The 17,640-nt window shown below is 35.0% G+C and overlaps 2 protein-coding genes across 2 annotated transcripts in view; one reads left to right on the top strand and one right to left on the bottom strand.

Moving 5' to 3' along the window:
• Positions 1-17,640, bottom strand: part of MS3_00007170 (uncharacterized protein) — a gene marked incomplete at both ends in the record, with an annotated part of 65,398 nt that overhangs the window by 30,896 nt on the left and 16,862 nt on the right. The window lies entirely within an intron of this gene.
• Positions 1,589-2,275, top strand: MS3_00007171 (uncharacterized protein; the record flags this gene model as incomplete). Its single annotated transcript, XM_012938440.2, has 1 exon — positions 1,589-2,275. One exon carries the CDS (start codon positions 1,589-1,591, stop codon positions 2,273-2,275), a length of 687 nt encoding a protein of 228 aa, XP_012793894.2.

Genomic DNA, 17,640 nt, shown 5'->3' with positions numbered 1-17,640 from the left:
GGAGAGGGAAATGTCACTATTCATTTATTTCATGTTACTTCTTTTTATTTGCATTCGATTGAATACACTAGCTACCTGGTTCATTTACTACAACAACTTTGATTTCTTCTATACAGCATTGGATACATGTGTGTGCGTGTGTGGGTGTATGTAGCCGAATTCATGTGATTCTCTCAATCAGTCATTCAATCAAGCACATACACACTACTCTGTCTTTCTTGTATAAACATGTGTTTATCATGCAAACTTATCATACATGACCTTTGTTATTATTATTATTATTGAAAATCTAATATGTAAACATTTAAATAAAGAAACAAATTTGTTTCTATCATTTCAATTAGATTGTAGTTGTAACCGTAATTGTAAGTTAATGTCAATGTGATGATAATCATAAAGAAATTCACAGTAATTTTGACAGATTAATAAGAATAGATTAAGATCAGATAGGGTTTTTGTGGATATTTCAATAATTGAAATCATGAGTCAATTAAAGAACCATTAGATGTAGGCTCAGTGGTCTGGAGGTTATGAATTCGTTCGCTCGTGAGACTGATAGCTCCTGGATTTGAATGTTACGAGGCGTGATCGTGGATGCGGAGTGTTGAGGAGTCCCACGATAGAACGAAACAGCTATCATGTACTTTCAAGTTTCCCATGTTGGTCTAGCTGCAATTGACATATGATTTCAGCTATTGAAATGCATTAAGAGTTACATTGTGACCAGAGTATGTGAACACTAATGAGAAAAAAAAATCTGCTTAAAGCAAGAATAAGAATAAACAAAGATGGGTAGTGTAGCAAGCTCATTCAACTAATTTGTCTACTCCTTGCAACTCAGACACTTCATTCACTATGTTCATTTCTCTCTGTGTGTGTATGATTGAGCACGTGTCTGCACATCAATTCTTAACCTATTCTCCTATTCATTGTAACATACAGATAATCAATAATTTATCCACACTTGATTGACACTCAGAAATATATATGGATTTTTAACTCACACACACATACACACACACACACACACTCGTGGTTTCACAGTGTGCTTGCTCGCTGTACGCTTGTGGATTTTATTCATGTTTAACAATAAAATAAAATATCTCTACAACTGATGTTCAGGCTTCTGAATAACCTCGAGTAAATCCATAATCCTACTAGGAGATTAAGCCTACCTTAAATACTCAGTTAACGGGATATCATTTATTGGAGTCAGATATAGAGGAAATTAGTCCACAACATTTGGTGAACCGCTTTTAGAACACACATCATTTCTCTACAAAGTCTGCTGCATACTCTCCAAGCGTATCTTAAAGAACTTCACATTGGAATTACTATTACAATTATTAACAATTCATTGACAGTCATAATAAATCCATCCATAACATTGTTCCTTTGGAATTATTGCTGTATATTCGCATATTTAAACCCAAAGTGACAGTTTTTCTTTTCGGTGAGTCTTATATATTTTTCTTGTTGTTACTTTTGATTTCTCTTTATATTGTATATTACAATCCTCAGCTTATTATTACTATTGCTTCTTCGTATCATGGCACTTGATAATTCGCTAAGCCTTTAATTTAAATCTATGTCCATGGGTTCCATCTCTGTACCTTTACCTGTCTTTAAACCACGAAAGTCCGAACTCTGGTTTGCACGTTTAGAAAGCTTTTTTGTTGCAAACAGAATCACAAATCAGAGCACGAAATTTAGTTACGCAAACTCATTGCTACCGGACGACGTTATTGAACAAGTGCCTGACATCGTTTTTAAGCCGGATCCCGACTCATCATACGATTGTCTAAAAAGGGAGGTCATTCGTGTTACATCTCTCACCGACCAGCAGACAATCGATCAACTTTCAGTTAATGTGGAGCTAGGTGGCAGTACACCATCTCAATTAAAACGCCATATGACAAATTTATTAGCAAATCGTACAGTAGACAAACGTCTATTATATCAATTGTGGCTCAGACGTCTCCCACAAAACATCCAACAGATACTTGCAATTGGAGACGAAGATGTCGATTTTGGTAGTCTAACAGACATAGCCGACAGAATTTACGAGCGGTCTAAGACTCACTCTGTATCTCACATACAACCAAGCTCAACTTACGAGATCGCCGAGTTACGACGAACAGTTGATGCCTTCACTAAACAGATAGCCCACCTCCAATTATTGAATATTCCCCACAGTAAGTGTAGAGGAACATCCAGAAGCCGTAGACGTCGTAGTCCAAGCACTACCAGGCGGTCAAGACGCCGTACGTCTTGATGTCAGACCTGTTTGCTGCTTGTAGTTTTAGTTTGGAGTCAGGTGTGTTTTTCTCGAGTGTAGTGGGTGGTACTACACTAACCGCTGCCTCTGTGTCGACTAAAAACTGTGTGCCGGTTCTTTTGTCTGTAACAGATAACAGTCGGCTGTCATGAGAGTTGTGGTCAGTGAATGCAGTCGTCACTAACCGGCGGTCTTGACGTTCCTTTTTCTGTGTGCTTGCGAAGCTACAATGCGGAGTACATTTTTTTAGCTTGTTTGCCGTACGTTCTATGGTACCAACAAATGTTGTGTCTGGTAGTGCTTGGACTACGACGTCTACGACTTCTGGATGTTCCTCTACACTTACTGTGGGGAGATGAAAGGCTTAGCGAATTATCAAGTGCCATGATACGAAGAAGCAATAGTAATAATAAGCCGAGGATTGTAATATACAATATGAAGAGAAATCAAAAGTAACAACAAGAAAAATATATAAGACTCACCGAAAAGAAAAACTGTCACTTTGGGTTTAAATATGCGAATATACAGCAATAATTCCAAAGGAACAATGTTATGGATGGATTTATTATGACTGTCAATGAATTGTTAATAATTGTAATAGTAATTCCAATGTGAAGTTCTTCAAGATACGCTTGGAGAGTATGCAGCAGACTTTGTAGAGAAATGATGTGTGTTCTAAAAGCGGTTCACCAAATGTTGTGGACTAATTTCCTCTATATCTGACTCCAATAAATGATATCCCGTTAACTGAGTATTTAAGGTAGGCTTAATCTCCTAGTAGGATTATGGATTTACTCGAGGTTATTCAGAAGCCTGAACATCAGTTGTAGAGATATTTTATTTTATTGTTAAACATGAATAAAATCCACAAGCGTACAGCGAGCAAGCACACTGTGAAACCACGAGTGTGTGTGTGTGTGTGTATGTGTGTGTGAGTTAAAAATCCATATATATTTCTGAGTGTCAATCAAGTGTGGATAAATTATTGATTATCTGTATGTTACAATGAATAGGAGAATAGGTTAAGAATTGATGTGCAGACACGTGCTCAACCATACACACACAGAGAGAAATGAACATAGTGAATGAAGTGTCTGAATTACAATGAGTAGACAAATAATACACTAAGTTGAATGGGCTTGCTACAGTAGTAGCTAGATTTGCTTATAAGGATTGTGACTTAAGACAAAATCGAGGCAATACTCACATATCACAATTGATTGATCACTGGGTGGTGATCAATGTCATGCTTGTCTAGTCCTTATTAATGCAGATCGAATGCACCAGTTCCTTCAAGATTACAGGTACACCTTGCTGACGAGTGCCAAATAGCACGAAACCCGAGTCCAGGGTTTCCTGTTGACTACCTCCAACCACCATCTAAATACTCACATATGTTAATAAGAGACTGACCAATTACAGTCCTAAACATCAATAAGAAGATTCTAGTAAACAATACCCCAAATGAGAAGAATAATATTTGCATAATTTAAATGTAATTCATTAAATGTCTAAGCTTGTTGTCAGCTGGAAACGGCCTAAATTTACAATGGACCTATTATTATTATTTTAAAAAGATGTTATTACGTAATATGGTCAATGAAGTTGAGTTAGAAACAACTTTAGAATCACACGAAGAAACAACATGTTTTGACACAATAATTAAGATTTCAAGAAGAAGAATGTTTAAAGGAATTAGTCCTTTTGATAAATTTCGATAGTGTAGTAGTGGTAAGAAGAAGAAGAAGATTATCAGGATTAAGTGATAATAGATTAACGGAATACATTTCGAACGATCTGATCACACACACACACACAATATACTTGTTAAGAACATTTATATGTAAAAATAAAAGGTCAACTAGACTAGAACTGGAGGGTAATAGAACATAAGGATAACAAAGGAAATGATGTGAAACCAGGGTAGGTTTAAGGTGAGAACAAACAAACAAATTTACGTATGACTAAAGTTTCAATATAAACCTTGGTATATACCTTTTTACACTTGTGTACAACACCATAAAAGCCAAGTTAAGATTAATTTTATTGCCTGTTTGTTTGGTAATAGAGGATGATTAGGTGTTTATTCTCATCTATTTCTAAGGAAGAATGCATATATGACATATGAGAGACTGAATTTTAAGTAATTCCAGCGATTCACTTAACAATTTGATCTCATACAACTCAATGCTCCGATACTATGAAACTATACATTAAAATTTACATAAAAGTGGTTGATTAAAAGTATTCATAATGAGAATGAAATCATGAAAGGGGAAAAAATGGTAATAAAGAGACAATCAATAAAAACAAATGATTGGATAATCAAGCCATATATTTGGCATAAAATCAATATAATTTTTCTTCTTTTTAATATTCACGTCGATAAATTGTATTTAGAATTTTATGGTTGTTTATGGTTGGACAGAAGCATTGCTCATATATCCTGAGACCATCGAGTAAGTAATGCAGTTGTTAGGAAACAAGTATTAGGTAAGAATGGTAAATCAATTGATGGAGTGGTGAAACTTCATCAGTTGAAATGGCTGGGACACGTGTTACGTATGCCGAACGACCGACTGCCCCGACGTGAGATGCTTTATGGTGTAGAAGTAGGTTGGAAGGAAGCTAGGGGCGGCCAGGCCAAAACATAGCACAAATCCATGAAGACACTGACAAGTGGACTCAGCCATGTTGGTAGGTGTAGACTACCTGGTTGGGGACCGCGAGATGATAGCAACTGATGGTTAGAGACGTTGAATAACATGGCTCGAAATAGTTTGCAATGGCGCAGGTGCATCCACTCTTTGTGTTCTCCCAAATTTTGATCTCCTTATTCCTTCTTATCTCTTTTTTTTCTCTTCCCAAATTTATTTCACTGTATTATACTCTTTAAGTAACATCTCCAAACACTAATTTTCCTGATTACTGCTTATACTCTTATTACCTCTACCACTATGGGATTTGAATCGACAATTGTATCTCTGTGCTAACGTGGTACGGCAACTTGAACTGATGTACTTACGTATGAAGTTCTACGTTGTTGTTGACTGACTGATGTTTGGACAGATAACACAAAAATTCTAACGTATGGTGGTGTCATAGTTCATGTTACTTGATGTTTTATAAATTTGGTTCCGCATAAAGATACTAGTGTATAGTTCTGATGAGACGATAAGTTGAGATGGAACACTAACACAGAACTCTCTAATAATTTGAATAACTATTAGACAGCTTGAAGTCGATTTATCTGAATCCATTGTATTAAAGATATTAAAGATAGCTAACAGTGGAAATGCGTTTTCTTCCTATTATAATTCAACAGCCGAATGTATAGTACGTTCACCTATACTTGAGTTTTTTACAAGTTTAAATTTAGTGAGCCCTTAAATTAACTTATCCAATGGACAGTGTCATTTCTGTCCGTAACAATTCGCTTATATCTGTATACTATTTGCTTAATGATTCTATGATCGTGTACCGAACATTCGCTTTTCGTCCTCTCAATTTCGTAAACAACACCCATGGCACGTGAAGCCAGTGAGTAGAACTTCCCTGGCACTTGTTGTATGCACGTGGTCACATGAGAGCATTTGGAAAGAGAGAGAGAGAGCTGACTCTCTCCACCCTCGGCTATATCAGGGCATTTAGAGGCAAACAACCAGCTTAGAGAATGAAACTTCACTAAAATCGTTGTCTTGACCGACAAATATAATTCATTACTGCCTCACATATCTATTACATCGATTAATATAACTGTAAATATCGTTAATAATGTACTTGATTTCAAGAAGAAAGAAAGAAAACAACTATGAAATGTTGATATAATGACGAACTTCGTTTTAATTAATGTTTACAATAGATGCACCTAACCCTTTACATAAACACAATCAATATCACTCAATAAATAAGTACATGGTAATGTACTCGAATTAGAGTTACACTTTGTTTTTTCGAATAAAAACTATGATTACGATATGGCTATTTAGTTGAGGTAAAAAAAAATAAGGGAGAGAGAACTTGAGTTTGAGCTACGATAGCTAAAAGTATTGAAGATATATTACTTACACCTAGATATGCATAACAGTGAATAAAGTGTATACGCAACATAATCTTAAGTGAAATTCCGATAAACATAATACTGAGTATTACAATTACATCTTTAAATTGTATATAATATAAGGATTATATTCACTTATATGAAGAAGAGCGCATTTGACCAAGTTTAACTAGATATTACAATAGTAAATGATATTTATACAAATGGTAAGGGCCATTCGTCGAGGTTAAGCGCTCGCGTGCCTGACTGATAGGTCTTTGGTTCGAATCTTGCGAGGCGGGATCGTGGGTGTGCATTGCTGAGGAGTCTCACAATAGGACGAAACAGCTGTCCAGTACTTCCAAATTTTCTATGTTGGTCTAGCTACAATTAACTCATGATCTTCAATAATAATCTATTTAATTGTAAAAACGATTGTCACTCTAGTCGGGAATATATATCTGCAAAAATTTCATACTGTAATTTAATTTAATACAGGATCAAATGACTTTTAACAGTATCTATTAATCTATATGACCAATTTACTGAATACAGGTTTATGTAGTCGTATAGAGACTACTTAATTTCTGTGTTGAGAATTAGTAATACTACTAACCGGTCACTTAAATTGAAATGGTACAGGGTTCTGACCTCCAAATTATTGATTCATAGTTGATTGATTTGATCACAATCAAGTCATCTAGTAAAATATTTATAGAAAAGTCATAACTTGAGCGGAATGAAATGAGCATATAACTGATTGTAAAACAAATTACTGACAAACTACAAACATGATTTTAGTCAAATTTATTCACCATACAATGGAAATTCATCTTAAAACTGAAGGCTTAGATTGAAAGTATCAACCGATCAACATTAAACCACCAGTGAATATCTGGGAGTACTGGACAGTCGTTTAGTCTAAGTATGAGACTTCTTAGCAGTGTGCATCCACAACACCCCATATGGAACTTGAACCCAGGACCGTTGGCGAAGATTAGTAGCTCAGGTGGATGACTTTGATTAAGTTTCATCTTCTGAGTTGAATTAATTGGTTATGGAACTTCCCCTGCTCATCTCAAAGACATCATCAACACCAACTCCTGCCTAAATCATATGCTCCACCAAGAATTCAGGATCTTCAGTCTCTCATACGTACCAATCACGTCTATACACACATACAATGTCGGACCAGGCACATAAATACATCGGTCTAAGTTCCCACACTTCATTAGCACAGCAAGACGAACACTGGATTCATAGAAGCAGTTAATTCAATAATGTGAAGATATAATACAGAAAGCAAGAATTAGTTCGTAGAAAGAAATATGTGAAATAATTTTAATCTCATAGTTTAAAGGAAGACAAAGAGTGTATACACCTACGACATTGTGATCGATTCTGAGCCATATCACCCACATTCTTCAACCATTCGTTATGATAGTCATGCGGACCCCAACCAAGTAGTCTACATCTACCGAAATGGCTCAGACTAGAAGTTATTGACTTCATGGACTGATGCGATGTTTTGATTTGGCCTTTTAAATACACAACACAGAAATATAGTGCAAATATATTCTGCAATAAAAAAAATATTCAGTCTACTACGAATACTAATACCAATGTAACCATTATTATAACCATTTAAACTGTCCTAGTTTCAATGTGTTTGTATTTATGTTTGCTGATTTTTGTTTTCATTATCCTGTTGTAAGTGAATAATTTCACAGTTGTATGTCTCTTCAATTAATCATTTTCTTTTTTCTCTCTCTCTCTCTCTCTCTCTCTCTGTAACTCGATCGTTTCCCCGACTTCTGTTACTTGAACATTTTAAATGAATCTATAGGCATGTATACAAATGTTATTCTTTAATATGAAAGTAAATAATACAGTTAAACAAAACCGATAGAAGATTTAAGTGAACAAGGAGTAACAAGAAAATAAAAAGACACATACAACATTGGATACTAAAAATGAAACCGGTTAACAACTATTGAGTAACTGAATGAAGTGATTGAAGGGATAAGAGAAACACACACATATATATACACATACACATACACATACACAGATACACAAACAAAGAAATCATGATAAACGATATCAATATGATCATTATTATCAATGTATTCGACCTACCAATATAACAACAGACAAAATTACTATTTAACAAGAACAAGAAGAAAAGTGGTGAGATGACAGTGAATAAAAAAACAAACAAACACACAAACAAACAACATAATGATCATGGAAATTTCCTTTACATTATTGAACAATTAAAAGAAATATCAACTTCAATTAAAAAGATAACCAATAGTGACAGGAGTTTGGAAAGATTTGGGAAGACATAAGTATATCCAGTTAACAAGTCTCATATAGGACGAAATGTACATCCTGGATTCTACTGGTAACTACCATCCACCATATTTGTTTAGAATGTTTGTAAAGATTGTTGAATTTTATCACTTACATGATGAATTGATTCAAGTTAGAACAAGCATAGAAAACTATGGCTGAGAGAGGGGGACCCGCCCTCCCTCTCGAAATGTTCTCACACGGACACACGTATATAGCCTATGCCAGGAAAGTCCTACTCACTGCTGTCTAGCGCCACGGGTGTTGTTTACGAAAGTGAGAGGACGTAAAGTGAATGTCCGGCTCCTTAACCGGATCCCAAACCAAATCAATGGTGCACATGGGCTCCAGTATCCTGCGGAAGCAAATAGCGTATGAACCAGTTTTTGGTCACCGGCTACCATGGGACTGCATCTCCTTATGATGCTCCACTGCCTTGTGGATCAGACCTTTAGGTCCAAGGCTCGGGGTGTGGCCCCGTGAGAAAACCACCTGCTTCGGTTTGGGCACCCGAGCAATGTCACAGCCCACACACACACAAATATGGCGTGGCGCATGTATATTTGGTGCCCTCTTGTACCAATATTTATGTGTTCAAATAAATAAACAAATAAAACTATGTAATGAATACTCATTATTGAGGAGGTATATATTAAGAAGAAACAACTAAATGTCTTAAACTTCCTTGAATTTTGTAATTGATAAAACGAGGTCAGTTCTTGATATAAACTGTAAAAGTACTAATATTTTGTACAATGAAAAATAGGGAAGATTTGTAGCTCAGTTGGATAATGGTTGACCATCCATCGAGCTCATGGAACGAAACTCCATCAAAAACAACGAAAAATAATCTGAGTGAAATAAGAACTTGTTCATCTAATCAAATTTAAAAATTCCCATTATATGAATTAGAACAATACAGATAATAAAGAACAATAAAGTTTTGGATAGAGTTTTGTTCTCTGAGATAGATGGTTTGGTCGTGGAGCTTTCATCGTACTTCTGAACGACATCACCAGTACAAACTACAGGTAGAAGTGAAGTGTTCGAATTTCTATACATATGGTTCATAGCTAGTCCTGTATAACTCGATGTTGATTGGTTCTTGTTGACCTTAAGCCTGTCATTGTTTACTTCTTTGTTTTGGTTGTAACTCCTATCAGCACCAGCTCAGAGAACACTCCATCAAATTCATCCACCTGAGCTACAAACCTTCTCCATCAACTTAGAAAAATAAAGTTCACAGTTATATCCACATCGGGCTTTACTCTAACACACAATAATATTTATATGCGTATACGAAATAATTAAACTAATCAGGATATTTCATACACATAGTTCCCTTTATTATCTTAGAGAGAGCAAGAACGAAAATTGTTGCACTAGTCTGATTGTACGTCTAATATAGCTTTCGCCATAGGAGTAGCTGAATTCGTAGAAACATATGGATAATGCAAAACCAAGTAACTTGTCCTTTAGTTGAGGAGTAGCCATAGATCTGTTAGAAAACGATAGACAGAGGTTAGGTGCATTAAACGTTCTCTCTATTGGTACAGTCAATCTTGTTGTACATCACTAGCTATTATCATCATTGGGTTATAGATTCAGGAAAAGAGGTTTCCTACTAACTATGGATATTCTTCAGAGACTGATCTCACTTGAGGTACCTCTGAAAATCAGGAAGGAGTACATATCTGTCTCGTTCTGGCATGAAACTGCTCATTAATGAGAGCTTAGGAACTACAACGAATCTAATTCAAGAACTTTATAAAAACTTCAAATCTTACACTAATGAATCTGATACCCAGAATTACACATATTCAACTTCAGTATCAAATCAACTGATATGAACTGCTTCAAGATGAGTTCTCGAAGATCCAATGATAAGTTGTGACTGTTAGAGTTAAGCTATTGTCTAGGATTAAACAACTACCATTACTTCAAAGATGGATAGTGGCTAGCAGTGGAATCCACGACGCGCGTTTCCTCCCATTTGGAACTCGTCAACTGGATGTACCTGCATCTCAGAGTTGATGTTCACTCTGAGACTCGAACTCAGTGCCATTCGCTTCAAACGCCATTGCGTTATCTACTTAGCTATTGAGTCCTGATAGCCAACAAATAAACAATACCAAGTGAACTATCATTAATGTTAATGGATGATAATCGTGATACATAATAAGTTGATTGCAGTGATTAAATCACAACTAAGTAGTTTAAAAATCACGCACTCGTCTTAATATATGAAGATCCAGGACTCGATCGATAAATAATACAAGGCACAAGTGCTGTATCGACTAATCTATAGTCTTAAAATACTAATCCATAACAAAACATATCTATCCGTCTTAGTGATAATCGAATTCTATCGATCAAATTGTAATGTGACCTATCATTGATCGAATTGACCATGTATTGTATGCACTATATTGAGATATAATGAATTTATACAAATAAATACAAAGTTTTACCAAAAAATATTTTGTGTGTAAGTAGTTCATCAATGTAAATGAGAGAGAGAGAGAGCGTGAGGGAGAGAGAAAGGGTTACATTTATTAATACAGAACAGTAAATAATAAGGAAATAACTAACTCCATGAAAAATGTTGACATCGATTCAGAATGTTTTTCTCTTAGCAACAATATTTTATTGTTAGGGATTGAATATTACTGAATTACTATTTTCAGCCAATATTTTTGTGTGTATTTCTATACCTTGTTTAAAAGAATTTCGATTAGGTAATTATTATAATCATTTTGTGTGAGGGGGAGAGAGAGGGGGGGAAAGAGGGATTTACCTTTTCACCTACTTAACACAATCATACTGTTTCACAGATTATTAATTATATTTCTACTTTATGAATAAAAATTAAACTGATATTGACTGATGGATACATTCACGTGGCAATAATCACCATGGCAAGTCAGATGTTATATATATACTATGATTGTGCTATTAATAGTCAACAACTAGTAAATAGTACCCTAGTGACTGATTCATGTATTAATTAATTTCGTCAATAACATATTGATTAGTACTACCATCAATAACAGTAATAATAATAATAAACTACAAAGAGACATTCATACATAGGTTTCCAGTGTAAGGAAACTAGAAAACCAATCAATTACCAATGCAATATTATTAGTTTAAACAGAGTGAATATTTCTTTTCTACTCTATTTCATTTGTTCTAATTTGATCCTTAGGAATGGATAACTTAAAATCAGATGCATATTACCTTCATACCGATTGAACAAGTTAATGAATATCTAGATTTACTAGTTTAGTTGATAATCCCGACCGTTGTTGCTACCTTGACGTGATGGTCGGGCTTTCTTATCGTGATGAAGCAACCGAGCTATACCGGCTGGAACAACTGTTCTTCAAGGTCCTACCATGCCAGACAGGTCGGTTGAAGAGCAGTAAGATTAAAAGCAACAAGTCCAAGGTCCGAAGTCGTACTACTGACTGTACAGAGGTGTGAAGGTGTTTCCTTTAGACAAACAGCATAACAGAGATGCTGCCTTCCCACAAGAAAGGGTGGGGTTAGAAAAGGTCGACCCTAAAAATGCACACCTCGCCTTATCCCACGGATATCCGTCTTCGGCGGTAAAGTCTCAACAAGTACGGAGATAACACGAAAATTACTCACAAAAAGGTCGTGTGTGACCGACCTCAAGCAGTTGTCCCTTGGGCACTACGGTCACGCTCTCAGGTCACTAAGACCACCTCTAATCTAATTTCCTTTTCGGGCACCTCCAGAAGAACCCTTCCACGGTGTGAGCAACCGGGAAGTGATAACCGTCCTCATACCTCTAACAGCACTCAAGAATTAGTTGATAATACATCGACATAGAAACTGAATTTTAATCTTAATGCGGAATATCAACAATTGTATATAGGTACATGTAGTTGATAAGCTCCATACAAGATGAAACCCATATATTCCTGAATTGCACATCTAGTCACATAACACATATTCCAAAGTATAACATAGTGTTTCAATGTGTAAAGTGTGAATTAATTAGTTGTACTTTAGTTTATTAGGATTATTCAAAGTATTGTTTGTATGCGATTAAAATTATCGAGCGATTAATAAGTATTTATATTGTAACTGATTGATTATAGCATACGTTACTGAATTCGTCTTTCAACCAGTAAGTTATATATTTGTCTCCGGGTCACGTTAATTTGTTGTTCTTTTTTTGATATCTCAACAAGTATCAGTGGTCCATTATACGGTATAGTTAAAAGTAGAACAAACAAGGCTGTAGTTGATAAAATAGTTTAGTGTGAAACATTATATACCTCAGATGAAGGGTTGTGCAAAATTATGGATCGATTGAAGTTCGAAATTAACACCGTTGGATAGCGGCTCAGTGGTATAAATGTTAAGTATTCGCGTGTGAAACCAAAGATCCTGTGTTTGAGTCACGTGTGGGGATCGTGAGGAGTTCCAGTCCAATGCTTCCAGGTTTTCCATGGTGGTTTAGCTTAAATGGACTCAAGAATTCAACTGTTAAATTACTGCAAACCCCACTAAACCCCCTTTCTGATAAGAAAATATTATTGAAGCTATTCTTTGGAAAAAATGATTGCGTAATAACATCAGGCTAGATCATCTGATCTCTTCTTATCCAGTATAAAGAAAGATTGGAACTCAAGATCTAAAGGAGGATAAAATGAGAATACATCTGCACTACAGTGACCTGACATCTCTAACCATAGACTACTATGATTGAGAGGACTCGACAGAGGAAGTCTAGGCTTAATAACAGCTTAGACAAACGATCTTATCATTCATTAAATTAGATCACGTTCATTGCTTTCAATATTATGTAAATTAAAATTCGTGATCTGTACGATCATGTTACTGCGTAGTTGTTTAAAATTACTGTATTCAACAGTCAGTCAGTCAACTGCAATGTAAGATCAGGCACATACATGCGTCAATCCAAGTTACCACACATCATTAGTACACTAAGATAATAACCAAACTCATAGAGGTATTCACTTCAATGGTAGTATTGTATAAAAGAAAGATGATGTATAAAGATTTAATACAGAAAGAAAGAATTAGTTCGTAGAAATAAAGGTATAAGGCAATATTAATCCCATGCTTTAAGGCAGGACAAACAGTGTATACACCGACGCCATTATGATCGATTCTGAGCTATGTCGCCCAAAGTCACCACCGATATATGTTGTATAACTCAACTCGGAATATAAGAAAAACTCTTCTTCAATGATATTAGGTAGATAACAATTTGAAAGGCATTGAATAGATAGTATGAATGTATAACCCGGTTACTATATTGGTTGGTATATGTGCGACAAACAGAAAGTGATATAAACAAGATAGCATAATAATGATTACAGATAAATGAAAGAACAAATAATGTTACAATTTTCGCCAAAAAAACTCTCAACGATGATTAATCTGTTAAGGCTATCTATTATAACAACAACAATACGAATTCGACATAATCTCACATAGTTGTACATGTGTATAGTATCAATAGTGAGACAAGTATATATATAAATAGAGAGACGAAAGCAAACATACCTCTTAACATACATGTAACTGTATATACGCCAACCAATAAAAACGACTACATATTGTATGTGGTTATGCCTACTGGTGCCTAGTTCATTTTATGGTTACTTTTTTTCTATTTTACAAGTACCAACATGTAAACCAACTAATTTTAATTAAAATTTAATGTATAGTTTAGTATATTAGATCATCTATAGACTAGTTAGATACATATCGTAATATGTAAAAGAATGTTGACAATTACTTACTTACGCCTGTTACTCCTCGTGGAGGAATATAGGCCGCCCACCAGCATTTCTTGTAGAAAACTAACTCGTTAAAAAAACGTTAACCAGAAATGTTGACACTAAATCGTTTAATTTGTTTAACCTGGTTGGCGTTTTTTAGCAAGATTTTTCCTAAGGGATGGGGTTGCCAACCTCATGCCCAACCCTCCTTCTTTACCCGAGCCAGGGATTGACAGTAACTCGAGAAGAACTACAGACGGAGTATTTATAAATAGTTGTCTACGCAAGTACTTAACATCCATTGGTCGAATACCATCAGTAACACCATTCTGGGGCAGGGGACAAACCAACTTTCAGATGAAGAGAAATTAGGGAAATATGTTGAAAGTGGATAGCACATACATTACGGAAATCACCAAGCTGTATCACAAGGCAAACCCTTACTTGGAATCCTGAAGGGAAACGGAAAAGAGGAAGGCAAAGGAACACATTATTTCGGAAAAGAGAAGCAGATATGAAAAGGATGAATAACAACTGGAAAGAACTGGAAAGGATTGCCCAGGGGACAGTGTTGGATGGCGAGTGGTGATGGGTGGCTTATACTCCTCCACGAGGAGTAACAGGCATAAAGAATATTAAATAATATGTTGACACTACAAACATTGTACACAAAACAAGTGATAATGTGAGAAAATTGGTTAAGATTTTCTTTTTTTTTTGAAGTGTCAAACATGATTACATTCGAGTTATATGGATTGGCACTAGATAGAGAAATATTGAACACAATAAATGAACGATACTATAGTGACTTCGATATTTTGGACATGTTTTACGCATACCAATCCAACAAAGTACAAATCGTGGATTGGTTGTTGACTCTAGGGAACAAGTGAAGTTAGTCTGTATAAAACATGTTACTGTGTCATGAAAGAAAATCTATAAGGGACCGACATTTGTCTGTTTATTAAAACCACTTAATTGGATTATTAGAAATGGCATAATTCAGTGGTATGAGACATTATCAGGCATGTTTGAGAATAGAAGTTAATACCGATCATGGTGTAGTATTCGTTAACAGTTTACATAATAGTGAAAGGAACTCCTACAAATGAAAGAAATCACACAGCCACATTGTATGTTAATTCCAAGGACTAAGATTTCCATAAGTTTAGATTGAAGAACTTCATGTTATTTGATACTTAGTCATACAGTCAGCTACAATGTAGGACTAAGCACATAAATACATCGGTCTAAGTTGCCGCTCCTCATTAGCACAACAAGATGATCACCAAATTCATAGGAGCAGTTAATCCAGTCGTAGTAATTTATAAAAGAAAGATTGTGTATAAGGATTTAATACAGGAAGAAAGAATTAGTTCGGAGAAAGGTATAAAGCAATTTTGATCTAATGGTTCAAGGGAAGACAAAGAGTGTATACACCTACGTCATTTTGATCGATTCTGAGCCATGTCATACAGAATCTCCAACCATTGGTCATGATAGTCACGTGGACCCCAACCAAGTAGTTTACATCTACCAACATGGCTCAGACCGGAAGTTAGTGACTTTGTGAACTGGTACCATGTTTTTGTTTGGCCGCCCCTATCAATGTGATTTCGTACTACATGATAATTCATCAGTGCTTAATAATTCTGAAGAAAAACAAGCTACACCTGTCCTTTTCATCACAAACTATTCGAATTGTTCCGATAAGACTAAGAGACAACATTGAATTAAACTTGTGAGACTTTATGGAGTATTAGATATAGAACACATTTGAAGTTTGAAGTTTGTGATGGTGAAGAAGATTTGTAACTCAGTTGGATGATTTTGATGGAGTTTTGTTCTTTGAGCTGAATGGTTTGGTCATGAAGTTTTCATCGTTTTCCTGAACGACATCATCAGCACAAATTTTAGGTAGAAATCTGACATTTGAATTCATTACAATACTTGTCGTTTATTGAATTGACATACAATGGGTCATACACTTCTTACAATCAGTTTATTCATGGTATAGAATAATTCTAAATGATGGACAATCTTTTCATTACCAATTCTGTTTTATAGTTTAACTAAGTGACAACTGGTTTCAACTTATACTAAATATGATTGATCGAAATACACAGCAAAATAAATGAAGCATAGTGATTAAATATAAGTCATGTAATGTTTATGTGGATTGAATCGGGAGTGGTAATGTTTGATCCTGTTGTTATCAGCCTCCTCTCCCCTACTGTTAGTGTTGAAGTTGAAGTACCAATCTAATATTCAGATTTGAATCCCCCTCTGTAGATTTATTTTTAATTTGGACAGACGAATAGTATTACTCATCTGTATAATGTATGTACAAATTAGTCAATCTTAATAATGAAAGACATGACAGTAGTATTAGCCTAATTTGACAATATTACGTCAATAGAATGAGATGAACTTACACTAAGAGAAATGAATTGAACTAGTTGAAATGATATGTTTCGAGAAGGTATCAGTGATATACATTTTCAACTATATTACCTACAATGTGGATCATAATCAACCAATTTGTATTTACTATCAATAGCTTACATTAACAATCAAAGATTTCATGAACTGCCATCCAGTCGTGTTTCAACCAACTTTGAAATGTCCTCTAATCCAGAACATTTAGCCTACTACTATAGACACTCAAAGTAGATGATGGTCCAATAAATGTAACACATATCTATCTATACATGCATAAATTACAACTCAAAACTTATAAGCATACATACATACATGTATGTATGTACGTAAGTGTGTATGGCATACTTATACTTTCTGTGAAAAAAATATCGTGGAAATTTCTTTCATCTTTATATAAAATCTTTTATTTGAATTATGATGATGACTAGTAACTATGACAACTGATCTATTCTATGCTATTGGTTTCACACAGTTTGTATCCTACTCTTCATTTTCTTATGATTTCAGTTACATTTAAATTTCACAAGTCAAAGTTGTATCCATAGCATGAGATACAATGAAATAGATGGATAAATTTATTTTTATTTCTCTAAATTTTGTTGTTGCGGTACTGTTCACTAATAATTGATTAAAACCAATATGAAATAAATAAATCGATCTAGTCATAGATACAATTTATTCACTATAATCTCTATCTCTCTCTATCTCTGATTTCTTAATACATGAATTGAGTTAATATA

This window comes from Schistosoma haematobium, chromosome 4 (genome assembly GCF_000699445.3).
Source record: "Schistosoma haematobium chromosome 4, whole genome shotgun sequence".
Taxonomy (NCBI): Eukaryota; Metazoa; Platyhelminthes; class Trematoda; order Strigeidida; family Schistosomatidae; genus Schistosoma; species Schistosoma haematobium.
The sequence above is the reverse complement of the archived record's forward strand: the minus strand, read 5'-3'. Positions and strand labels throughout refer to the sequence as shown.